The sequence below is a fragment of the Pinus tabuliformis genome, chromosome 4_2, assembly GCF_031772625.1.
Source record: "Pinus tabuliformis cultivar Carrire ecotype Pingquan chromosome 4_2, CPIR1, whole genome shotgun sequence".
NCBI lineage: Eukaryota > Viridiplantae > Streptophyta > Pinopsida > Pinales > Pinaceae > Pinus > Pinus tabuliformis.
The window spans coordinates 447,514,872-447,542,340 of NC_142304.1; the positions used below are offsets into that span (position 1 = coordinate 447,514,872).

The 27,469-nt window shown below is 38.4% G+C and overlaps 1 protein-coding gene across 3 annotated transcripts in view; it reads right to left on the reverse strand.

Annotated features, from left to right (window-relative positions):
• The window catches only part of LOC149169892 (myb-like transcription factor family protein), a 180,720-nt gene extending 164,027 nt beyond the window's left edge, over positions 1 to 16,693 (reverse strand). For 2 of the 3 annotated variants that reach the window (XM_089428848.1, XM_089428847.1), the window contains exons 1-5: positions 16,342 to 16,693; positions 16,149 to 16,238; positions 13,412 to 13,477; positions 13,156 to 13,215; positions 12,996 to 13,052 (exon numbers count right to left, since the gene is read on the reverse strand). In XM_089428848.1, coding sequence (XP_089284974.1) covers positions 12,996 to 13,052; positions 13,156 to 13,215; positions 13,412 to 13,477; positions 16,149 to 16,238; positions 16,342 to 16,464 — 396 coding nt within the window. In that variant the 5' untranslated portion in view covers positions 16,465 to 16,693. The remainder of the gene's footprint in view (positions 1 to 12,995; positions 13,053 to 13,155; positions 13,216 to 13,411; positions 13,478 to 16,148; positions 16,239 to 16,341) is intronic. The other variant, XM_089428849.1, reaches the window with a different exon arrangement.
• Positions 16,694 to 27,469: the final 10,776 nt, after the last annotated feature.

Genomic DNA, 27,469 nt, shown 5'->3' on the forward strand with positions numbered 1-27,469 from the left:
CCAAGCTGACCTTTCCTGATCTCTGTCTGAATGCAATCATCCCAAAACCTCTCCCATGTGGGAAGGGTCTCACGTGCACAAACCCCATCAGCAAAGTTCAACCATGAACGGGGGAGGCCATTCACTACAATCCGCACCAACTCAGTGGGTGGAATGGCCTCTCCAATCGCTGCCAACTCATCTCTCACATTAGTAATCTTTGTGAGATATCCAGCTGCACTATCATTACCCATCTTAATGTTCTTCAGCTTCTCCTTCAGGACCATCTTCCGGTTCTCATTGGTACTCTGGTAGAGATTGGACAATGTTGTCCACATCTCATGGGCATTGCTCTTTCCTCTCAAATGAGGAATGCAATGGTCTTTGATTCCGTCTAGAATCAGCCTCTTACCGCTGTTGTTCTTTTTATTATAAGCTGTCAACTGAGTAGCATCAGTAGGCACAACAACAGGGTTCTGTGTGGTATGCACCATGATATCCCAGACTTCTGCCTCCTCAAAGATACTCTGCATTCTCTCCTTCCAAACGTTGTAATTTGTATGCCCATCCAGCCTATCCTCCACCCTCAATCCCAATGACATCCTGTTGTCCTACAACTGAAAAATAGCACTGCTGTAGTAAAGATAAAACTGCTGTTTATGAAAAAAATCAGCTTGCTGGAATTTTCTGAGTGAAAAATCAACAGCTGTAATTTTTCCTTTTGCTGTCCCAAACTGTCCTTCAACACTCGAGCTCTGATACCATGTAGAAATTTCTCATTTCCCACCTCGGTTTTCAGTTTCTCCTTATTTCTCCCATATAATTAAATGCCCTTTCCCATAACCATACATTTAACAAGTTGGAAAAAATAAATTTGCTAAAAACACAAATTCTGGAAATTTTACAGAATGTTGGAAATTGCAGAAATAAAAATCAACAGTAATAAACAGCCATTAAAACACATTTAAACACTGAGATTTTTTGTCAATGTAACCCTGGAAAAACCCCCTACAACTCTTGGGGAAAACCAGTTTGAGAGCTCTTCTTTATTTCTGGAAAATGCCTTTTTACAGTAAGAGAAATATTCAGCAAAAATCAGCAAGCAAACTTTTACAACTTATCTCAGCCTTGTTGAAACTTAGCCTTGCCGAAACTCTGCCTTGCTGAAACTCTGCCCTGCTGAAACTCCGCTATACAGACTTGCTGAAACTCCGCCCTGCTGAAACTCCACTGCTGAAACTCTGATGTGCTGAAACTCCGCTCTGCTGAAACTCAGCTGTTGAAACTCCGCAGCTCACTGTCCAAAAATCTCCCTTGCTCTCTTGCTCTCCTTCTCTCAATCTGCTCATGAAAGAATTAATGACCTTTTCCTCCTTTTCCTCCTTTAATCTAACCCCAAGTGACTTTTGGGTGATCCTTAAATCCAATGGCTGAAATAGATTGAGATCTAAGGCTGAGATTAAATGCTCATTTAAATCTCACTTTTTATTTTTTAATTCACCCCACTTTAATAAAGACCCAATTAGTCATTTATTTCCAAAGTCACTTTTCCTTTCTAATTTTTCATTGACTTTATAAAAGTCACTTTAAAATTAGACTTAATAACTTTATCACTTAAAGTCACTTTTAAATTAGATTTAACTTTATAAAATTATAAAGTCACTTTAAGAGAAAAATTAAATTCTTTTGGACACTTTTCCCTAGGCCAAAGATCAAAGCCTAAGGGAACCACCTATCCTCCGCTACCAAATTTCAACAGTTAACTTTAGGAAAGAAATTATAATATCACTTACTCCACCAAGAAAGCACCTAAAGAGGCAATCAAATATCTTCTACATGCTAAGACAAAAAGTCAAAGTAGAAGACCTTCTGAGGCTACAAAATCAACACTCCCTCCTAGCAAGGAAAGGATTCTCCACCACCCCCAGCATTTCTCTACAAAACACAAACTTCCCCAACACTAGAGGCTTGGTGAGAATATTTGCAACCTGCACCATTGTGGAGATGTGTTGCAATCTCACAATACCTCTGGATCCTGCCTCTAATGAAGTGGTTTATGAACTCTATGTGTTTGGACCTATCATGCAAAATTGAATTTTCAAATAGCTTAATGCAACTCAAATTGTCACAGTGAATAACAGGTGGCCCCATCACAAGACCAAATAATCCTGTGAGCATCTCACGAAGCCATATTGCCTCACAACTAGCCAGACTCATTGCCATGTACTCAACCTCTACTGAGCTAAGCCCCAATGAGTGTTGCTTCTTACTATACCACAAGTTCATAGCTAATCCCAAATTAAAACAACCTAAAGTCTTCATGTCCACTACACTCCGGCCTAGTCTATATGTGTAGCCTTGCAACCCCTCTCCACCAACTCTGACATACCTTAGTCCATACTCCATTGTACCACGAAGATACCTAAGCACATGCTTCCCTGCCAACCAAGGAACCCTCCTCGACTCCACCATGAATTGGTTGAGTGTGTTCACAGCAAAACAAATATTTGGCAAGTGTTGACCAAATATATCAAGTACCTGATCAACTACCTGTACAAGGGGAGATCCACCAACTCACCCTCGAAAGAACTTAGATTCCTCAAGTTGGTGATCATAGGTGTAGACATCGACCTACAATCCTCCATCCTGAATCTCCTCAAAATCTCAACTGCATACTTTCCCTCCCCAAGGAGGATCTCTCCTAGTTGTTGCCACACCTCCAATCCTAAGAAGCAATGCATCAAGCCAATGTCTTTTATCTCGAATTCTGAAGCAAGGTCCTCCTTGTACATCCTAATGAGCCTCTCTAATCTCGTCAAGAAAAGATTGTCAACATACAAGACCAAGATGAGCAGCTCACCCTTAACAAGTAAATAGTACAAGTTTGAGTCTACCACACTCTTGGTGAAGACCAATCCAAGTAGGTACCCTTCAATCCTAGACTACCATGCACGAGGTCCCTGCTTAATCCATATAAGGCCTTCCTCAATCTGCATACATGGGACTCCCTACCATGCACCTCAAAGCCCTCAGGCTACTCAATATACATCCCTTCCTCAATCACCCCATTGAGGAAAGCAATCTTTTCACATCCATCTGATGTATCCTCCACTCCATCTCTAAGGCATTAGATATAACTACCCTGATAGATGCATATTTTGCGACTGGAACAAATGTCTCCTCATAGTCTACTCCCTCCTTCAGGGAGAACTCTCTCACTACAAACCTCCCTTTGTACTTCTCAACACTGCCATTTGTTGCATGCATGATCTTGAAGATCCATTGAGAAGTGAAAACTGACTTCCCTTCAAGCCTTGGTACTATCTCCCAAACATCATTCCTAATGATGGAACTATACTCTTCCACCATGACGTCCCTCCAAACCTGTTGGTGTGTGACCTCCTGAAAGGTAGAAAGATCAAACTCACTGATGCTACTCATCAAGGCCATATAACTGGAAAATTTGGCTAGTGGTTTACTCTCCGTGAAAGTGCTGCTAGAAGCCTCCACATGCTCCTCGACATCTCTCAATGTCTTCTTGGCCACCTCCTGATAAATCTCAAAGGAACATCTCACTCCTAACAAATCTCAAAGGAACATCTCGCCCCTCCTCCTGATCTGAAGGCTTTGTCCCTACTATTGGTCCCTGCTCAACCTTCAAAGCCTCTCACTCCCAATCCTTTGCCGCTGTTGGATATTTCCCTTGTGACCTCCTAAAGGTCTTACCCTCTTCAAATTTGAAATCCCTCCTAAACACTATCTTCCTCTATCCTAGAATGTAGACATTGTAGACCTTTGAAGTCACATTGTATCCAACAAAAATGCCCCTCTAATGAGGACTCCAGTTTAGTACCCTTCTCTAAAGGAATGTAGACATACATTGAACTACGGTCTACCAAATATACAAAGGTGGCTCACCTCTGATTTCACTCATGTAAAGGCCTTCTCCGGAGTCATGTCCTCCACTACCCTGTGAGGACTCCTGTTCTACAAATATATAGTCATTTTACATGCCTCCGCCCATAAGAACATAGGTAGATCCTGATCATGGATCATGGCCTTGATTGCTTCAACTATACTCATGTTCTTCCTCTCTGCCACTCCATTCTGTTGTGGATTGAAAGGCACTATCAGTTCTTTCTTGATTCTTGCTTCCCTGCAGAAATCCTTAAACTTGTTAGACATATACTCGCCCCCATTCTTTGATTTCAGGACCTTGATCTTCTTCCCAGTTTGGTTCTCCACGAGAGCTTTGAACTCTTGAAACCAGTGTTGTTAAAATCGCGATAAAATCGCGATTTTTTCCTCTGCCCGATCAAATCGCGATTTTTATCCGTAAAAATCGCCACTTTTTTTTATACCGATTTTTATCGAAAAAATCGGCAGAGGCGCGGGCAGCGGGCTTTTTATATGCAAAATCGATTTATTTTTTTATTCATTGTGCTGTCCGCGCGGAGGAGGAGGAGAAGAGGTGAGGGAGAGGAGCTGAAGGGTTTCCGTCGGATTTGGGAGCGAATCCAAGCGTTTTTAGGAGGAATCCAAGCCAAGATCACCAATTTGTCCATAAAAGAGGTATGTAGATTAATTTTTTTTGGTTTTGCTTCTATAAAAACTTTGGTTTTCATTGTTTTTAAAGAATTTTTTGAAATTTTTCATTGATTTGGGATGGGTAATTTGTTATGACTATGAGAACCAATTTTTTATTTTTATTTTCTCATTTTTTTTAAACATTGTTTATTTTTTTTGAATTTTCATTGTTTTTTGGCATTTGCCATTGGCATTTGGTTGGGTAACTTGGGTTTAGAAATTGGGATTTTGGAAATAATTAACTTGTAATTTTGTAAATGCTAAATTGTAATTTGTATTATGTAATCCTAAATTCCTATTTCCTAATCCTTATTTTTCCATAAGTTTGCAAATTCAAAATTCAAAAACAAACATGCCAAGGAAATTGGATCCTTTCTGGGAATATGGTGACCCTAAAACTCCGAATGATAGACAAAACTTGTATTGCAAGTTGTGTGGAAAGGAAATATTCGGGGGGGTGTACAGGTTGAAGTTCCACCTTGCACAAATCCCTGGACATGATGTGGGGCCCTGTCTAAATACAAATGCTGAAATTATCCAAAAAGCCATGAGAGCATTGGGAGAATTAGAGCACACTAGAGAGGCCAAAGAAGAACTCAAAAGGCAACTAAAAAGGTCAGTTGAAGGAAGTGGGCCAAGTGGCACTGGTTCTACTGCAGCGTCAGTCAATCCGGTAGCTGCATCATCATATTTTGTTGCTCGAACCACACCTGGTTCACAACCAACTATTGGTTCAATGCTAAAAAGAACTGAAAAAGAACAAGCTGACAAGTTGATGACAAAATTTCTCCTCTGGAGTGATATTCCTTTCAGCATTATAAGGAATAATCCATTTTTCCAACCTACTGTTGATGCTATTGCCAGTGTTGGCCCGGGGTACAAAATCCCTTCTCTTCATGATTTCAGAGGCCGGCTTCTTCAAGATGAAAAGCGTGACTGCACCCAAAGATTGGAGGATTTTAGGGCATCATGGGCACAAACAGGATGCACTGTTATGTCAGATGGTTGGACTGACCAAAAGGGGAGAACCCTTATAAACTTCTTGGTTAGTTGTCCCAAGGGGACTATGTTTATCAAATCTGTTGATGCAACTCATCAAATCAAAGATGCAAGAACTTTATGTGATTTGCTGGATGTGTTTATTTTGGAGGTGGGTGCAGAAAATGTTGTCCAAGTCATAACGGACAATACTGCAAATTATGTTGCTGCTGGTAAAATGCTTATGGACAGGCATCCTGCTTTATTTTGGACACCTTGTGCTGCCCATTGTATTGATTTGATGTTAGAGGACATAGGGAAAATTCCCTTTGTCAAAGAGGTTGTTGACTCATCAAAAAGCATCACAAAATTTATTTACAATCACACATCTGTGCTTAGCTTGATGAGAAAATGCACCAACAACAAAGAGTTGGTGCGCCCCGCCATTACACGGTTTGCGACGAGTTTCATATCTCTTCAATCCCTCTTGAATTCTATGTGGGATTTGAAGAGAATGTTTCTTTCAGAGGAGTGGCGTGCTTCGTCAATGAGCCGCAAACCAGAAGGAGAGGCTGTCTGCAGACTAGTTTCATACCAGGAAGACTTCTGGGCGGGAGTGCAGGAGGTGTGCGCTGTTACAGAACCTTTGGTAAAGGTTCTTCGGTTGGTTGATGGTGAGAAGCCCCCAATGGGCTATTTGTATGAAGCCATGGACAGGGCCAAAGAAGCCATTCGGCCCTACTATGATGATAAGGGAGATGATGGGTTTCAGAGACAACTCCTTCTATGGGAAGTCATTGATGAGCGATGGAACAACACACTCCATCGTCCCATTCATGCTGCTGGGCTTTTCCTGAACCCTGCATTTTCTTATGCATGTGGGTTTAATTTTGATGTTGAGGTCGTGGAAGGATTATTAACCTGTGTCCAGAAGATGGTGAGATCTCCAGAAGAACGTATGGAGATCTCTAGACAAATTGAGCAATATAAGTTGTCAGGTGGCACATTTGGCTTTGAGATGGCTGTCATTGATAGGACGATTAAAATGCCAGGTATTTTTTAGTTTGTAACTTTGTAGTATGTACTTTGTAACTTTGTTTCAAATTTCATTGTTTCTTCAAATTCCATTTTTTTCTTATGTTTATTTAAAATTTTATTTGTAATTTTGTTGTAGACGCATGGTGGAAGATGTATGGTGGCAGAGTACCCCTTTTGCAAAATCTTGCCGTACGCATCCTCAGCCAAACATGCAGCTCCTCGGGATGTGAGCGCAATTGGAGTGTATTTGAAAAAATACACAACAAGAAGCGCAATAGGTTAACACTTAAACATTTAAAATATTGCAAATTTCCAAATAAATTTTTGAATTCATTAAAGTTTTAAACAATATTTTTTTTATAATATTAATTATTAATTATTAATTTATTATTTCATGAACTTTGTACAGGTTGGAGTCCCATAGACTTAATGACATGGTCTATGTCTACTACAATCTTCGATTGTGGGTGAAACAACTAGAGAAGACACCTGATACGGAAGCCATCTCATTGGATGGGATTGACACCACTGCTGAATGGAGGGTTGAGACCGAGAGGCCTCTCATGGATCCCACTGAGGATTGGTTAGTGCAAGATGAGGGGGAGGAGGAGGGGGATGAGGGGGAGGAGGAGGGGGAGGAGGAGGAGCAGGAGGAGCAGGAGCAGGAGCAGGAGGAGGAGGAGTTGGAGGAGCAGGAGGAGGAGGTGACACCGCCTACCCGGGCTACCACTACCACCAGTAGAGGACGTGGTCTCCGTCCACCTCAGCCTCCTGTAGCTGCTACTACTAGTTCTTCAGCTTCTAGAGCACGTCAGACTCCACTGCCATTTCCACCAGCACAGGCACCAGCTTCTATATCTAGAGGGAAAGAGAAAGCTGTGCCATTTTCTCGCAAGAGGGGCAGAGGAAATCAATAGGATTACACTTTCATTTTATTGTATATGACATTATGACATGATGAGATACATTATCATATTTTTTGTTGATATTTTGAGGCTGAGTTGGACTTGGGACTCAGGACTTACTATTCAGGACATGATTCAATGTTATGTGTGATTTTAGCGCTAGAAATGATATTAAACATCTTATATATTAGTTTTTTTATCATATTTATGTGTCAATGTATTTATTTTATGTTGTAGATGGTTTAGATATTAAAAAAATTGAAAAAAAATGAAAAAAAATGAATATTTTTGTGCCAAACGCTTTTTTCCCGCTTTTTTCCGCTTTTTTCCCGCTTTTGTCGATTTTTTCCGCTTTTTTCCCGGCGCCGATTAAATCCCGATCGCGCTTTGTGCAACATTGCTTGAAACCGACTGAAAACCTCATCCTTGGCCTTCAAGAAGTAAATCCAAGTCCTCCTAGAATATTCATCTATGAATGTCACAAAATAACAACACCCCGAGATAGAGTCCACTAACATAGGACCACAAATTTCAAAATGCACCAAATCCAACACACCCTTGGACCTAGTCTCACTGCTAGGAAATGTTGCCTTGGCCTGCTTGCCCAGCGCGCATCCATTGCACACACCATAATGCTCTATACTGAACTCCAAAAAAACGAGTGACCATCTCCTCTTTGACATTACTCACAACCTAGGTTTGGCTATGACTTGTGTGTTTTTGGTTGAACAACAAGTCCATCCTTGCCATCTTATGAGCAAGGTCTCAAAGGTCACCAATAATTAGGTGTTGCAAGTTTTGGGTTTAGCATGTGCAGGTTTCCTAACGAGCTTGGAGGTTGGTGAAGTTGTTGGCTAAACTAGCCATCTCCAAAAGAGCTAAGAAGCCTCAAACTCAAGTTGACAAAGCACCATCCAAGGACTTCAAAAGATCAACCAAAGAGGGCTCCAAGGCTCCAACATTTGCTTCTTTCTGTCATACAAATTACAAATACATTATTGGTTACTTGTTTATGTTCATTATTGAAAATCAAAGCGTTAGGCTCAAATATTAGATCACTGTCCCAACAATGGTCATTCTTGCTCCAAGAAAAACAAGCTTGCTTGTTTCCTTTGAGCAAATTTGGAACAATTTTTAACTAACCTAAGTCTGCAATATATTTTGGCCTAGCTGCTCCTAATTCATGCTAGATTTTGGTGTTTCACTTACGAGTTTTCTTAGCTAACTGATAACTTAATTGTCTGATGTCTTTTGGCAGAGATTGGAGGCAGCCAAGACGACCTTCTGAGGCTGACCACTGTGACAAATATCTGAAGTTTGTTGACTGTCCTTGACAGACTTTTGCAAGCAGCAAAATGAAATTTTTGACAGTCCCTAAGGCCGATCGTTGATGCAACCCTTTGATTCTTTAAAGACTGATTTTTTGCAGACCTCTTGAGCAGAAAAGGACAGTCCTTGGGACTGCCTTTTAAAGCAGACTTTAACTGCCTCTTAGGCAGAATTTCCTTGGCACAGTTTTCAGGAAGGGGGCACTTGAACCTCATTTTCTGTGCATCCAAACAAGTGGTTTAGGAGGCCCACACAGCAACATTATTGTAACCTTTTGTCCTTTGAAATTTACATATTCATTGGAAATCTTCCAAGGGAATCCTTCGCTTGGTAAGACTGTTGTAATAGGTTCTTCTTGGAAAACAAGGGAGCCTTAAGCTTTCCTTGAACTTTACTTTTCATCATTTGCTCAACCTCATTGTAATTTTTGGGCTAGGAATTCATATCACTTGTAACAAGATTTGCAAAGAGTATCATTCCCTTTGAGGGGAGTACTTGTAAACTCTTTCCAAAAAACCCTCTCCATCATTCATCCTACAAGAGGGATCAAATTCTAATAAAGGTCAAACTTTAGTTTTGGAAGCTTAGGATCTTCCCCTTGGCATCCCTCTTCCCCAATTGGGAAAGGTGTCCCTTGTGTGATTGCTTGAGTGTTTATTTTATTGCTTTGATTTACTTAAGTAGTTTAGAGTGAAAATCATTTCCTTTAACTTGTTTTTCATGCATCTTACTTCTCTATTTGACATGCATCTCTAGTTTCTCTAACTTGTCATTTAATTTTACATGCTCTTTAATCTAATGTGTTGAAATGATCTTCGATAACTTAGTTCACTAATTCCATTTGCACTTATATTGGTTCATACATTTATCTCTTTCTCACAATATGTAGATAAACTTGCTTTTACAATACTCTTGCAGTCTCATTGATTTAATTTGTTATAATTTCATTAGCTTGCTTTACTTTCAAGTATCATCTACTTTGCAAAGCACTTTCTTTGTTGAAAATTGTAGCCATGATCAATATTACCATCAATGAAAATAAAAGGAAGAAATTGGAAAATTTGAAATTATTTTTATATTTTTCCCTCCAAAAATTATTTCAAGTCACCCATTTGACCTCCTTCAAAAGGCTATATAAAGGAGACCTCTCCTTCAAAATTGTACATCACCGAATTTGTATTGTCTATCTCTGATCCAGAGAATTTCATCAGGAGAAAGGAGGGCCGAAATTTCAGTAAGAGAGTTTGGGATTTCATCTTGTTCTTGGTTATTGGTTTGGCTATTCTCTTGATGTTGTTTCTGATGTATTGTTGAACTATTAACTCTCTCTCTCTCTCTCATAAAGAAGGATTTCTAGGTTTTCCTCTTGTGGATTTTGCCTTGGCCTCATGCCTAATTTTTCTGTCTCGACTCTTGACTCTCGACTCTCTTGTCTCATGGTTTCTTGTTATTTCTTTTGTTTCTACTATGATTTAATCCTGCTCTTTCATGCTCATGAATGAATTTTCTTATAACTACTTCATGATGTACAAATTTTAATGCTAATAATGATTGTTTGAAGTTGTTATCTGTATAAGAAAATTGTTCTAGCAATGCCCTAGTAAAATCAACACTCTTTATAACAATCTGGCAATTGTGGCACTAACAAATCTACCTCCAACGGAAGTTGGTTAAAGGACCCTCCATCCCCTATTGCATCCTCACTCCGAGATTCGAGCCCAAGCGAGAGTGAGGTCTGGGAAAGCAAAGTCATTTTGTAACCTGCTTTAGAACTAAGGACTAACTTAAAATTTACCAAGATAACTTCATTACCACTACAAAACAAGTTGGCATCTGGATTCATGTTTTGCTAGTGTTATTTATCTTGAGCAATTGCTTCTATTTTCAAGTTGATAAGCATTCATTTCAATCTCAAGAATTCTTGGAGTTCTTGTACTTGCTAAAGTTGTCATTTGCTAATTTAATTTGGAAGCATCATCTCTTGTGGTGCTTTTATTTCAAGTTGTCATTTCCAAACTTTCTTTTACAGAAGTGTATCTTTACTTGGAATATTTTAACAAGTATTTACATCCAGGCACTCGTCTTATCTCGCCATATTTTGTGGATGCATGTGCTCATGGAGCTTATAAATGTAATTGGACACTATATATTTGAAGTAAGTCTTGAATCATCTTGTATTAACTCCTAGAAAATTGACTTACTAGCATTGAGCTAGATGAACCTTGTATATCTTTTAGGGACTACCCCCCTTGGCTTCGTCTAGAAGCGAACCTAGACGAAGGAGTTGAGAATTGAGTGGCAGCCTCAACTCGAAGCTTGCCCCCAAGACCACATCAAGTGGAGTTAAAGATACTCTCCACAATAATCTCAGTTGTGGGTTAACGCGGTAACAGGCCTAACCCTGAAGCCATGGGAGCACCTTGAGGTAGTGGTCGAACATATTGTTGCACCTAGAGAAACTAGATTAAAAAATGATTTCATGACCCATGCACACATAAGTGGATCAAAGCCCACACCCATGTCCTTCAAATTAAGCCTATGGGGCTTTGAATTGACAGTGAATGGGTGTACTATTAAGGAACTCATTGTGAAAAGGTCACCAGAATAGTACACCTTGCGAAAAGGTCACCAATTCAAACCCCCGTATGGATTAGCCGACAAAAAAAATAGTCCCCATTTTCACTTGTCTATTATGATTTTTGGGTTATTTGTATTGTTGTTATAAACATTTGCATGCCATAATTGAGTTGATTAAACCCTAGTTTGTAACAGCAATTTGTAATTTATGAATAACATGTGTTTGGGCATCTATTTGAGCCTCTCTAGGACTTATTAAGCCCTCTAAATTTAGCCATGGGTTCCTTTGATCCCATTGTCTTGGAATTATTGAACATTTTTCTTTGTGTGTAGTTTATAGTAGAACCTTTAGGGGGTATTTAGCCTAGGAACACTTGGGTTATCTAATCCCTAAAATTTGTTGGGGAAGCCTAGCATAGCAGGAGAACAGTTGCTAGAGTGATAGTGGTGACTAATCTCATTGTTGCTCTTAATCTAGAGTGCTTAGTGAGACTTTGCACTAAGGTGCTAGGTTTTGCAGTGACACTCCATAAAAAAAATAAGCATCTAAATTAAACTCCCAAAAAGTTCCCAAGCTCCCAACAAAAAGGAAGAGTTCTTGACAAGCTCCCAAGAGTGTGAACACAGAAGGTACAGCCTCACCAACACACAGAGGTGGTACCCATGCTACCATGGTCGCACAAGGGTGGTACCCATGCTACCATGGTGTCTAGCAATGTACAATAGTTGTAGTACACCATAGAAATTCATACAAGGTTGATTTGGCTCCAATGAATTTTTTTCTCAAAAATAAAAATTGTATCGGAGAAAACAAATAATATGACCTCCTTGAATAATACGCAGGTAGACATTGACCTTAATCCAGGACCCAGATACAAAGGCAGACTCCAAAGAAGACAGAGATGAGAGTCAAGACAAAGCTCTGATACCAATTTATACACCACAGTCAAAAATGAAGGAGGCAAGAATTGCTCCTTGAAAGCTTGTGTGACATTGCATAAATCAATAAATGGGATACCGAACATAAAAAACAAATCTATAATTTTATGACTAGCATCAAATAAAATAACTTTTCTCACATATTTGGCACTAAAACTTAAAAAAAAAGTTCAAATATAATAGAGTATATTTTTAGTGCTCGCCAAACACTCTCACCCTACTATAAAGGGACACTGCATTCAGGCTTCAACAAAGCATCAAGATTGCAACTATAAAACATGGATGCCTCATATATCCAGCAGATTGCCCATGACTTTCTTAAGACAAATGACAAGGTTGATCTGCCCTTCGTAACCACAAAATAGTCCAGCATAGTTTTTATTCTAAATTTTAGGGGAAAGGGTTAACAAAGGAAAGGCATGATAGGTTCATAATAATACACAAAAGATATATACTGGGAGAAAATAACTATAGCACATACTGCAGATCCTTAAATAAATGAGAAGCTCAACACATATTCAGTTTAAGCAAAACTGTCATATCGCCCTTGATATATGATTTCTTCCCTGATATTTAATCTAAAGATTCAAGAAACATTTCTACTGAAAGAGAATCAAAGAAAATGAAAGTATATATCAAAGACAATAAGATGATCTTACATACAGAGTTACTCAAGTACTTCGTATATTCCTCATCTGTGTACCGTACAACATCCACAACCTGCAGATAGAATCGGCACACAGATTATAAACCCAAAGATTGATAAATAATTCCCAAGCACATATTCACATCATAAACAAGCAGGAAAAGAAAAAGATATTACTTTGTTATATTTTGCGAAAGCATAATCCCCTGTTGGACGAACACCATTTACGACTTTAACCTGTAAACATACATATTTAAACAACACATCGTGAAATTAACGTGATATAACTAACCTATCAAAATAGTGCCTTGCATGAAGATTAATCATTAAAACCCTCATCGTACACTGACATTCCTATTTACAAAATTCTGCCACTACATATGCCACAACACCTACAAAAACATTTTCAGGCAAAGGTGATGCAGATACCAACCCAATGGTAAAGCTCCAAGTTATCTTTCCGAGCTGATGATGTAAAAGGAAGCCATTGCCAAGAGATCTGCACCATCCAACAGGTAATAATTGGATAACAAATAATGCAGAAGTGTACAATGAAGATCAATAGGCCAGAAAATAATTTCTAGAAACAATGCAGGAGATTAAATTATCGTATTTTAGTGATATTTAAAGAATATTCTGTTTGATACCTTAATCCAGTCAATCATGGAAAATCACATATCTCTAAAGACTAAAATTTCAATGTCAATTTGCTGACCCAACCACACTCATAAAAATCTCTATCACAAAAACAAGATGAGGTTACGTAAGCAAAGTACTGACAACAGAAACAATAATTAACCTATCTATGAATAAGGATTCAGAAATACTGAAGAACTACAATCATAGGATCACCTTAATATGACATGCCCAAGACAAACAAACCTAAATAAGTAAACCCTGGTACTCAATCAAGCCGAGAAGGTGGGAACAGTTTACAAACCCAAAAGTCACACTAACAACATTGGGCATCAAAACACACAAATGCTTGTAAGAAACTAGTAACACTAAAAGTATAGCCTTCAAACCACCATTGTGTTTAATTGTCATCGATACTGCTTTTCGGCCATTGTTGCTTCTAGAAGACTTTAATGCCAAATTACTCTCTAAAGTATAAATGGCCAAAACATTGTCATTAATCATTGGAATGGGCACATTAAGTTACAAACAATAAGATTTCTGAGCAATAATTCAGGTAGCATAACATAATGATAAAAGTAAAGCTTCAGTCAATTTTCTTGATGATTTCCAGAGAATGCATACAATATCCATCAAAGAAAGAAAGAAAACATGATGACACTGATAATATGTTCTGAGAAAAACAAGAACATAAATGTTAAGAGAAACCAATATAAGAGAGCTTTTAAAAAATTATATTAATAGGTTCAACAAGAGTAATTCAAAAGATAAACCCATCCACAAGTAGCACAAATATTTTGCATATCTTGGCAATTTACAAGCAAAATTCATGAAAAACAAAGACAAAATCAGTGGATGTCTCAAAAAAACAGAATTAGAAGAACAACTCGCAACATCAAAACTAGTGGAGTAATTCTGCACAAAATTTGATGGATCACAGAGAATAGAAGCATAAAAGGTATGTAGTTCACAGAAATCCACAACAGAGAGAGTTTGTGCAACAATTTTAATGAAAATTTGAAATACATCAAAACTAGTGGAGTAATTCTGCACAAAATTTGATGGATCACACAGAATAGAAGCATAAAAGGTATGTAGTGCACAGAAATCCACAATAGAAAGAGTTTGTGCAGAAATTTTAATGAAAATTTGAAATATGGGCAAGCACGATGCATCAACAACCTGTAAGATAGTGAGGAAGACATTGTCATTTGTGAATCATTTAAACAACAGGCAAAATTCACAATGGAAACTCCAGATGGAGATTTGGAAGTAAACCCAAGAAAACAAGAGACAAGGTGTTCAAAGCAAAATTTTGGATGGAAGCAACTCCAACGTAACCACAATGAACTCCGTAGTCCCTAATGGAATGCCCTGATACCAGTTAATGTATGCACAAAGTCGCAAAGAACAGTTCTCATAAGAAAACAAAAGTATATACCTGCAATTATACACTGTACAGTGTAAACAATATACACACTCTGTAAACAATATATTATCCTAAGAATATTAAATATACAGATATAGTAGTTAGTTGTTCAACTTTTCTCTGGGTTCAATCTAAATCAACACAAGGATGCCACCAACCGATACCTCAAGATAACACGTTCCATGTCCTTGATTTTGGACCTCTCTGAGTTTCAGAATTTCGGATATCCTAAATAAAATGAAACCGGCTAGGAACATGACAAGTGTGACCAGGAACCAACAAGAGTGAATGGTATTTTATTACCCTTGGCACCCTTGTTATTATAGAATACACTCTTTTGAACTCCATATTCTCTAAAAAGGGTTTCAGGTATTAAATTTTATAATCCAGTTGTTTTAGGTTGGCTTAGGAGCATAACGTCTTCGTAATACTAACTGGAACATAGATTTTGGTAATTGTTTCGCCATGGTAGTCTGTCGGGCTGGTAAGTTAAAAAAGTGCCAGATTGCTGCAACTTTCTTATTTGATTGAATAGCAAAAGACCATTTTCAATGAAAAATAACAAAAAGTTTAAAACATAAAAAGTAAATAATCATTTCGGAATGTGGCAATCTGTGCCATGCAACCACCCAAGTTCGATACTAGGTCTCTCCTCTTTGGGACGGCAATTCTCCTGCCAGAGTCGGTAGAGTGGCATGCTTCAAATCGGCACCAACTGGCAGCGTTATTGTAGTAATGTTTCAATGAAAAGAAATAAACTTTAAAATATGACTACTGAACAAACTATGGAAAGAAACCTTGAAGTGAGACTATTGTGGAAACACAAGCATTGGCCATAAATTGAGACTATTGAGGAAACCAAAGAATTGGTTCTTGGAAGATGATAAGAAGCTGGATCATTAATCAATAGAACAACTTTCGTGCAAAACAGAGCGCTTTATCAAGCCGTCGTTGTCATTGAACAAATACAAACAAATTGCGCCCAATTCCTATAATATCTTCTCAAATAACTTTAGTACAATGAAGAAGCATATACATAAGGTGACATTTTTGTGGGTTTTCGGATTTTGTAATTTTGTTAATTTTCAAAAATGAAGATGCAGACCTTTTCAGTCTCTGATGGAGGGCGCTTCTTCAAATTAGAGATGTCCAACGATGGCATGACGAGGGGCAAACCGCCTGTGAGTGCGTACACCTGCAAAAGGCTAGCAATAAACGACTTAGCACTGTAAAAAAAAGAGCAATGCTGAATATTGGACATGAAGTAGAAATGGGTGTAACGGGATTGAGATTATTACCTCGCGTGAGACGCCATCGGGCTTCTTTGGAATGTCTTTGGCAGGTTTGGGGCGTTTCTCTTGAGCGGCACCGTGAACAAGAGGGCCTTTCGGAAGCCCTAATATGTCCTTTGCGTCCGCCATGGATGATACAAATTTTCGTACCCCCTGCTGATGATCTTCACACTTCTCGGGAGATGTTTGGAATACTTTTGCAGAGTTTTGCTGTTTTCTGATGTTTTGAAGAGCGTTTTAATCTGACGATTTACATGCATATGAGACCATTGTTGTTTTCTGGTTTTACAGAGTAAGAAAAACGAAATATCAAGTTATGAAGCCCCGCTAACAAATAAAATATATCAAATGTGAAAACTTAAAAAAAAATGTATACAAGGGTCACATAGAGCAATGGTTAAATGGCTAGTCATTAAGAGCCATAATTAGCTAAATGGCTGGTCATTAAGAGCCATAAAAATAAATATTATGTGTAATTTGTAATGTGAACAAAAATGGTTTAAAAACCTCGAATCTCTATAGATAAAGAATATTTTTAAACTAACCATTTTTTTTAATATTTAAAAAAAAATTAAAAAATTTAAAGCCTTACATCTATCCATGTAATAAAAATTGCAGCCATAGCTTAGGGATTAAAATTGACCCTGTCGCAGAGTTGTCAGCCCTTAAATTTCTCCTATGTTGGTTTATTCATCTGAACATTCTCACAGTTTAGATTTTCGGGGACTTAATGAATGTTATAAAATGGTTCAATGGAGAGAGCAGATGTCAAAATTACATTTATCACCATTATTAAAAGAGACAAAACATTAAAAGTACTCCTTTAATGTTTTTTCTCATTGCCACATCTACAAGGATCGCAATGATGCAGCAGACAGGCTTTCTAAAGAGGGTCTACAACAAGATTTGGGCAGTTGGAGGATAGCAAATGAGAACCAGGGTGAGATCCGTGTGTCGGATCAGCCACTATATACATAGTAGCTTTCACTTTATGGACTTTTGGGTCTATATACAGACTGATTTTCAGATGTGTTTTTATTTTTCCACTTGATATAGCTTATGCTACTTATAATTCAGACTACTGTTTTGGTTTGTTTCCTTCCTGTTTGTATTGTTTTCCTCTCTGAGGAGACCCGAGAAGTGCAAACAACTGTTTTCTTTTGGATACATTTCGATATTATAGATAAATTGTTCTTACTGTAACGAGTTGAAAAAAGGGGCTGTTTTTCCTCGATATGAGGAGGCCCGTGCATCAAATCAGTGGTTTTTTCCTTCATGTTTTTTGGACAAGATTGATTGTCTCATCCTGTGAGCTCTATGATTTGCAAATCATATAGCAAAATGAATGCTTAGGCATATACTATGTAACGTTTTGTTTTGGTTATAAATAATTCGATTTTTTATTTGGAAAAATAAAAAATTAAAATTGACCCTATTATAAATTGGCAAAAGGCCCCAAAATCCAAACCCATGCGAGGAGTGCAAAATCCAAACCCATGTGAGGAGTGTCGTTAAAGATATACCAATTAAAAGAAAAGATAAAAACTTATTTTCATGTTTTATAAGTTTCACATAAGAATTTGTTTTCAATTTTATAAGGTTTCACATAAAACTTTATTTTCATTTTTATAAGTTTTCGCATAAATATGTATATTAAAATTCCATGGAAAAAAGTTCATTTCTTTATCACCTATATGTTTTGGGTAATACGTTGAAAATTTTATTATTATCTTCATATAAGTTTTGAAATTGGGGTTATGGTAGCGCATGGAGTAATGTGAAATCATAAACCTTGTGGTTTTGTATATTTACTATGATAAAAATGTATTAAATTATCTCATACATGTTGTATCATAGTCCTTAAATATACAATGTGCTTGTAGAGCTCGATATACGCATGATGTCATCTACAAGAATTGGAGTGGCAAATGGGTCAATGTGTTGTTCTTAAGTTATGTGTAGCTTGTTTCAAGGGGGCATTTAAACTTTTAAGGACTATATCTATGAAGTTTTTAAGTGGCAGTGGAGTTTGAGGAAAGTCGAAGACATGCCATGTTGTGAGTTTACCTCTAAGGGATGTAGAGTCTACTTTTGGTGGCTTCATATGAAAAAATTAGTTTACAATTGATTGTGTTCATCTCAAGGACCAAGATGGGGTAGTCCAACTTGGAAATGTATGTATCTGAAAACAACACAATGTAATGGGTTTAAATGTGGGCCTCTTAAACCAACCTAGTGTCTTTCTTTTACACCACTCCCTATGAGGAAGACCCTAGAACCAAGAGGAGTCTGGAATCAAAATTTATGTTGTGGCCTTGGTTATTGCATGTTGTCTTAGTCACCATTGAGAATGAGTTCAACAAAGATCAATTTCCCTGCAGGTTAGTGTGCCCAACATCTACAAGTTAAGGGTCTAACCCACAATTGTAGATTCATTGCCTAGATGAGTAGATCAATTGAGAAATTTATATGAGGAATTTCCTTATTTGTTGGATTTGTTGTTAATCAATGACATTAAAACCATAAGAAATGTTTGTGTTCTTGATCTGGTTTTTTGTGATATAAGGTCATTTTCACTCGATGAGTATATACGAAAGAATGATAGGGCCTCCTTTGTAGTAGTTGCAACGATCAAAAAATGGGAGGCAAACCAACATCCACATTAGCAGTGGTGAGGAAGTAGAAGCCATTCTTGTATGTAGCAACAATACTAATATGTAATTTCCCTTTAAATGTGTTTCCATGTGTGTTTGATAGCTCAAATAATGTTATTTAAATTCTTTTTCTCACTCTATTAGCCAAGATTATTCATGTTAGATCATTTTCTTAGAGTAGTTATGGGCAATTGTGTGGTCTTGGAGGATGAGAAAATGTGTTGAATTTCCATTAAATTTTGGATTATATTTTGTATGTGTTCTAATTGTAGTATTGGAATGGTGTTTGTTAGGGATTTTAGCTGAGTTGAGTAGTTTTGCATTGAAATTATGTGGTGTGTTTCATGTTGGTGGGTTCGATGATTAGTCCCATTTGGGCTTTGAGAAGAAATGGAAACTCACTATTTGGAATTATAGGGATTGGTGTATAAATTTGATTGGAAATGTAATATTTCATTTAATGAATTTTTTTTGTGAGGAGTGTAGTGAAGTTGTTGTTAAATGAATTGTAATTTTTTTCGAAGCTTTTCATCACAAAAGGGTTGCATGATTATATACCCTTCTAAATGAAATTAATATCAACCATTCAAATTTGATCATTGATCAAGGTATTAGTAGAATCCTACATGTTTGTTACAGGTGGCACATTCTCCACAAAAGCATAATTCATTGAGTGGTGGCTTTGTGGTTGAGATGGGGTGTTGTTATACATAGATTTATTAACAAATGTAAAGCCTTTGTGTATGAGGAAATGTGTTTGATCCTTCAGAGTTGGTTTCCCTTTATCATAAAGAAAATATTAACACATGTTCATCAAGCTAAACTAAACTTAGTTGATGTTTAAAGGACGCTTTGTTTGTAGTGTACATAACCCCAAAATTTTAGATCAATCACATAAATTGTAGTGCAAAACCCAAGAACACGAGAGAAAATAGATGAACCCTTAGAAGATCTCTTGATAATCAAAAGTAGAGAGTTATCTTCGCTTGCCTCTTGAAAAGGGCATCCCCCCCAAGAGAAAAGCTCCAAATATAATAACAACTCTTGACAAAACATTACATAGCCTTCTACTCTATATACATTTATTCATAAAGAATCTTTACTACCTATGGGCCCACCAACTAATTTGAGTTTTTTTATAAAGAGGACACTTTTTACAATGAATGACTATTAATTAAATATTTAGTGGGCCTTATTCAAGAAAGGTGGCTTCGTACAAGAATAAAGTATCTTAAGCAAGGGAGTTAGGGCAAGACCCTAACATTGTCCTTTATGATCATGACTCAACCAAATGTAATTGGTGTAAAGGGATTTGAGTCATCCTTCTTGGTCTTAAGCCAATTAGTGGTATATAGTGGCCTCGATTCATCTTTATCTTGCTTCGTCGATGACTTAGTCACCTAAAAAATGGGTAATGAGATGTAAGGTATCTAGTTCTTTAGAGGTATCCAAGAGACTTCATCGTGTCGACCATGAAGCTAACTCTACTCCTCCTCCCTTCACTCAACACTTGCCATCATGTGCAATGACAAAGCTTGTGATGTTAAAATCTTTAGACAACATTGGCTACCATAATCTAGATTTTTCCAACAACATATTACTTGTAATACAAGGGGCCATTACGCTTCTAAAGCAGTTGTTAACAAAATGAAATATCAAATATTTTTCTTTAACACCCACAACACTATCCAAGGGAATATTGCATGCATTCAGGGACTCCAAAGAACCTCCTTGCCATCTAAACACTTAGAGCCCCTCTATTTGACATAACCTTAAATATAGCTTATTGGGAGGATCTTCTCCACAAATGAGAGGCTCGACTATCCAATTGGACTTTTAAATTCTCAACCCTTTCAGGAAGAGTCTTGCTTATTAAGTTTGTTCTAAACTCTATACATTTGTATATATTCTCAATATTAATAGATTTAATGAACATGATTAAGAAAAACAGTCACTTACAACAAGCTTTCTTATGGGGACAACCCCAAATGAAGAAGAAATGGGCACTAATGTCATGGGATAAAGTTTGTAGGTCGAAGGGGGTTAGAGGTGTTGAAGAATCAAGGGAAATTATGAATATTAGGATTCTTCTAGACTTGATAACAATTTGTGAAGTACTTTTTTTCTATTAGCTTGATTTTTCTTCTTCTTATAATTAGTGTGAGTTTACTTCATCAAATTGCTATCTAAAAATAAAGAACAAGAACACAAAGTTGGCTCTCTGCCAGGGCCAAAACCTCTCTCGCTTAGAGAGGAAAACCCTTTAATCTCTTCTTATAGATATTTAGATGTTGAATACTAGGACCCTAAACAAAGTAGATTCAGAGTTAGCTCCAAGATGTTTGTCACTATCTTCTGCACTTGTTAGATTCACTGTCTTAGCATCATTGTTTTTCTTATGCCTTTCATTGTCCTGTCACTGACTTTGATACTTTCTCACAATCCTTTTTATTCCTTATTGTTTGCACCCGAGATAAGATACGCCACCACTTGTTACTATGTATACAAATGCGCAGTCCTTTTATAAGTCATGTAGTGTATACATTACAGTGAGTGCACTTTCAAAGGATGTCCCAAGAATACTCTCTTGGCTTATGTATATTTGGATGGTTGAGAAATTCTTACAGGCTTTTGGAAAACCTTTCACGTATAGTTGTACTAAGACCCTGAAATATATATATCGAGACACTTAAGAGAAGTGTTGCGACTTCTTCGATGCTCTAAGATAAATACTGAGGCTCTGAGATATACTTTGATGCTCACCGAGACTTTTGAGACATATGTCAAGACGAGACTTCTGAGATATGTATGTCGAGACTAGATACACCGAAATTCCTGAGATATATATGCCGAGACTATATGCACATAAAGACTCTACCTTTGAGATATGTCCGAGCTCTTGCGGTATATGTCGATACTTTGTCCTTCGAGATATGAGTTTCTAATATAAACGTCGAAGCTCTATCCTTCATTGTGTATTTGAGATATATGTCGAGACCCTTCCTTGTATACTTGATAACTGAGATATGTGTCGAGACCCTTCCTTGTATATTCGATGACTGTGATATATGTCGAGACCCATCCTTATATATTTGATGATTGTGATCCAAAGACTTGTCTTTCTTGACTCTTCGTTACCCATGTATATATATAGGTCAATGATAATGCCTCAAGTCGACAAGAGAGTTTTCAAATCTGAGCCGACATTCCAAGGAGATATATTGTAGTTTGTAAAGTGAGTTTTTGCACAAAGACAGTGACACTTATCTTGGAGCGTTCTCTTTGATCTTTGACCTTATGACTCTTGTAATATTTATGATGAAACATAAGAATCCTAAAGACATTAAGAAGAAGTCTTTTATCTATCGTAAACACATATTTATCATGAAATCCATGATGCCAGGGATAACAATTTTCTTCATAAAATTATCGTTCAACGTCATAATGAAAACTGAACCTAGTTACCTTTCCTTCAACACTCCCTCTTAACTAGGGAGGTATTCATTAAATGGTACATGGCTATTTAACACTAAAGAGATCTCATAAAAAGAGTCGAACTAGTAATCCATATGTATAGCATTATTATAACCAACATTGTCACATAATAAGGCCTTAACTGATCCAGGTGGTTCCAGGGACAAACACAGGACGAAGAGAGCTTATGGAAGCTCGAAAATCAAAATGATTAGACTGCTTTTGAACTAGGACCAGAGCGTAGATCTCGTCATCTTGATCACAATGATGCAAACAATTCGTCAATCCAATCTCATATGAGGGAGAACGAGCGAGTCAAAGTTTTAAAAATTATATATATATATATATATAGTATAAATGAGGTGGCGGGCCACCACCCCCGTCTCTCCCAAACTACATAACAAAAAATTATTTAAAAAAAAGTGGGTTGACGAGCCATGACCCCTGCCGACCCTCCAACCTCCAACCCGCATTAAACATTAAACCATATTATTAATGAGGTGGGCGGGCCACCTACGGTGGACTTGGCCCACACCCCCATCACTACAACCGTATACGCATAGATTAATGCGAGGCTGGTGTGTATCAAGCCCGTGCCAGCCACGTGGGCTGGCCCGCCACCATGCGGCAACCCCATGTCACACTCAAACAAATGAAACAACAAAACCATTAAAAGCGCCAATGACCCAAGTCAAAACAGCGCGCCACACAACATATCCACGAGAGTTAAGGGGGGCCACCCAATGCGGACCCGACACCCAAAAACACATTAATGCGGTTTTTCAAAAAAAATTAAGGGTGTGTAAATGTGGAGGGATCAGGGTTTGACCACCCGATCTCCTCAATATAATTCAGAATTTTACCGTTGGGCCAATGGCCTTCATTGCAATGTCCGCCCAACTTTTGACATATAAACCCAACATTTTCCCAGTGCGCCCAACATGGAGGAGCTAAGAGCGCGCACACAGATCGAGGCATTTTTTAATTAATTTTTAATGCAGGGTGGAACCATGAGCCCAGAGAAGAGGCAGGCAGAACCATGATTGGGCGAAATTTTCAGGAGGTTGAAATTTTTGCAGTGTCCAAATTGGACAAATTTTATGTCGATCCTACACCTCCCAGCGACATGAACCTGATGATGCAATCAAAATTTCAATCTGGGCAGCAGATTTGCAAAGGACCCGGAGGAGGGAATCTTTGAGGAATCTAGGGGGAATCTAAAAGATTCCTTAAGCCCCAGATTTTCACTTTCTCAGAGTTCAGAATTTTGACAGTCGATTTTACACTATTCGACGCCACAAATCTGATGGTGCATTCAAATTTTCTATTTAATCATTCTATTTTTCAGCCACTTTTCAAAGTGGAGTGTAGGTGTCAGCGTTCAACGTGTGAGCAGTCATTGCATGCAATTCGACGCCGCGAGATTAATGGTACAGCCAGCTTCAGCAGTTTGACATCCTCTTATTCAGATGGCCCCAGTATGTGAGGTATATGCAGTGTGTTCATGTACTTCTTTTTGCTTTGCATTATGCTGCATAGATCCCTGTTTGATGTTTGATGTGGGATCTTGTTTCATGATTCCTACTTGATATGACGTGGAATCATCCATGAGATGCACTTGTTGTCATGATTCATCATGTTTTATTTGAGATCCCTTTGTTGTTATGTTGATGGGATACTCATGTATTGCCATGCATGTTTACATTGAGATCCCTTTTATGCCATGTTGGCGAGATGTTCTTTATCATCATGCATGAGTTTAGGTCATATTTATAGGAGTCCTTTTTGAATGAGAGTTCCTGCAGTGGAACATCTCTTGGAGCCACTTCTGTGTGAGGGTATTTTCCTTGTATGATAGCGACGTCACCACCTATGTACATCATCACTATTGACAGCACTTAATGCAGCAGCCTACACCATCTTGACACCGGGGCCCGGAGATGTAGTCCCTCCTGGACGAGCTCCGTTATCAATGCCTTGAGATTTATGTTGTTGATTCTTGTCATGTTCCTTATTCTTTACAGCATGCAAATATGTTCAATTATGCTATTTTAATTGCAATTCTAATCACATCACGAAAGCAAAAGATCTTGGTTAAATACGGGAGTTTAGTCAACTCGGATCAAGTTTGGTATCAGAGCAGTCTTTGCGTGGATGCGAATTGAAAGCATGAACAATGGAACGTGCAACAATAGAGGATGAAAAAGCGATGTATGAGACCATGCTCAAAATTTCCCAAAGGGTGGAAATAATGTATGAAGCTCTACAAAAAGAGACAGAGGAAAAGGAGCGATTGCAGCTTCAGTTGCAATCCATGGAAGAGGCCCTGGAAGAACTGAAGCACAACAACCAGAATCTACAAACAGATAACTCTGAATTGAAGATGCGTCTACAAGAAGAGAAAGAGGAGAAACGTAGTTTGCTACGACAACTGCGAGCTAAGGAAGAGGCCTTGGAAATGCTATAGCATGACCCATGAGAGGTAAAATGTAATTTCTAAATTCATGTATGTGTCCTGATGATTATTTCGTTGTTTTTGAAAATCATACCATAGGAATTGGCTCCAAACTGTTGAAGAGAATGGGGTATGAAGGAAAAGGCTTGGGCATTAATTGCCAAGGCATTGTCAACCCCATCAAAGCAGAAGAATTTCCCTGTCAAGCCGGACTTGGGTATGTCAGAAGGGAAGTTGGGGAATGCACCAAGACAACTAGCGAACCACCAACAACAGATGATGAGAAGCCCTCATCAGTTCTTTCCAAATCGATAGAGGAGGTAAAAGATGTTGATTTCCTTTCGGTTTCGTCTTCACATAGTATGATTTATGTTGGAGATGTGGAGATACCAATTACAGGGACAAACATGAGGCTCCTTACCAGGATGAAGTGCAAGGAGGAAAAAAAACTTGGTGTTAATAACCAAGGCATAACTCAACCATTGGAGGTTGTGTAGAGACCTCAATCTGTAGGCTTGGGATACACCGAAGGAGAATGCTCGAAGGTGTCAGATTCTTCTGAGATATCGTCAAAGTCGTCAAGGAAAGAGAATGATGGGAACACATCCCCATCATCCTATGGCAGTGCCCATTGCAAGGAAAGAGCTGAGGCAAGCTCTCATCGCCATAATGACACCAGAGACGACAAAGAAAGGTATAACTAGTCTCGATATTCGAATGTTCATTTCAATTATAATCATGTCGTTGAAAATGAACGTAAATCATGGAATCAAAAAACATGTACATTTTGTGGATTACATAACCATACATTTTCTAAGTGTTGGAAAATAATAGCAACACACAAAAGGATGAGGCGTGAAAGACCCTCTCAACAATAGGTAAAGAAACGTGTTAAGCATATCTGGAGGAAGAAGATGCATTGTAGTCATTGCAACAGAGGTGGCCATCAAAGGGTCACATGTTGGAGGCTCCATCCAGAGCAGTGCCTTAAAGACCAAGTGTCAGTGCATGAACTAGATGAAACAATTATTCGACCAACGAATGCGCCACAAGGAGGTGACCCATTCACCTTGATAAGTGAAAAATGGTTTCTAGATATGTTAGCTTGCCATGGTCACATCACGAAGGTTGTTGCATTAAGTAAAGTATGTCTTATGTATTTTGGATGGTCTACGTTGTGTCACTAAGTGTTTGTGTGTGATAACAATCAAGTCTTATCAATGTTTGCATATGTTTCATTGATCTCACACTTAGCCATTTTCCCAAGCAACCTAGCCTCATCCAGCATCCCAGAACTGTGCGCTTTGCTTCTGCAACCATCGAGCTTCCTCCCTTGTCTGCTGAAACCCTGCAATGCACATAGACACCAACCTCCCTTGCCTGCTAAAACCTCGTAGCCCACAGAGGCCCCAGCCCACACTGCACTTAGAAATTGCACAAAGGTGTCCTCCCAGGACCCTTGTCCCGCAGCAGTGCCTTGAGCCTCAAAAATGCATAGTGTTGTCCAAGTTGTCTTGTTTGTCTTGCATATAGAAACTTCGCAGACAGCCTCCCAGAGCCCCATTCCAGCAGCGGTAATTGTCTGCTAAAATCGTGCAGATCTACCTCTCAGTGACTACAAGAAAAGGTGACATGTTGAAATCGCTTCCAAGGGGTTGAAGAGAAGGACCAAGGAACCGAGTAATGGAAAAGATCAGGACTGCATGCGAACTCTGCTAGATGCATGATCATCTTGAGGGTAAGTATGGTAAGTAAAGAACATCTTCCAAAGTACGCCTCTTGGTTGAGTTTCCAGGACTGTTTTTCATTGTCATATCATCCTGTCCTTAGTAACATGCATGTTTGAAAACATGAAAAGTCATCTCATGTGTTTCTTCTACATGTCTTGCTTCTTTTCACTTATTTGATCAATTGTCGTCTTCCACATGTTGATTGATATGTCATGCTTGCGACCTCATCCTGGTGATGTTGAAGGTTGTGTTTGAGTTGTGTTTGCCATGTACACATCTATCGCACTCACACACAATGTTGTATGCACTGTCGTGTAAGCATCGTCGCGGTCGTTCAATGATCCATCACAAGCGTCACGCTTCTCACTCGCACCGTCAATCAGTCATGTTGAGCATATGTTGTCTTGATGGTTTGAGGCGTCTTGTTGTCAAGTTATGTTGAGTGTGTGTTCCCAATGTTTTCTTATGCACAAATTCCTCACTCACACACTTAGTCATTTTGTTGAATTTTTGACGACCGGATCACCTTTTAACAATCGGACTTCCACCTTGCAATTGAATCGATTGATTGTCACCCAGAACAACATAAACATGTCCAACAAACAATTTCAATCTGCGCCGACTGCAAGCTGATCATCCAACCCTCATGCTAGTCAATTGGAGAGTTTGACTGGGTTGTAACCCCGAGACTCACTCCCCTAAAAAATTGTGTAGAAGTTGTAGACCTTGCTCACTCCACTGACTAAGAAAACTGCACAAACAGGACGGATAGGAAACAAGTGTCCGTTTGTGTCTCCCTACAGAAATTGTGTGGTTTACCA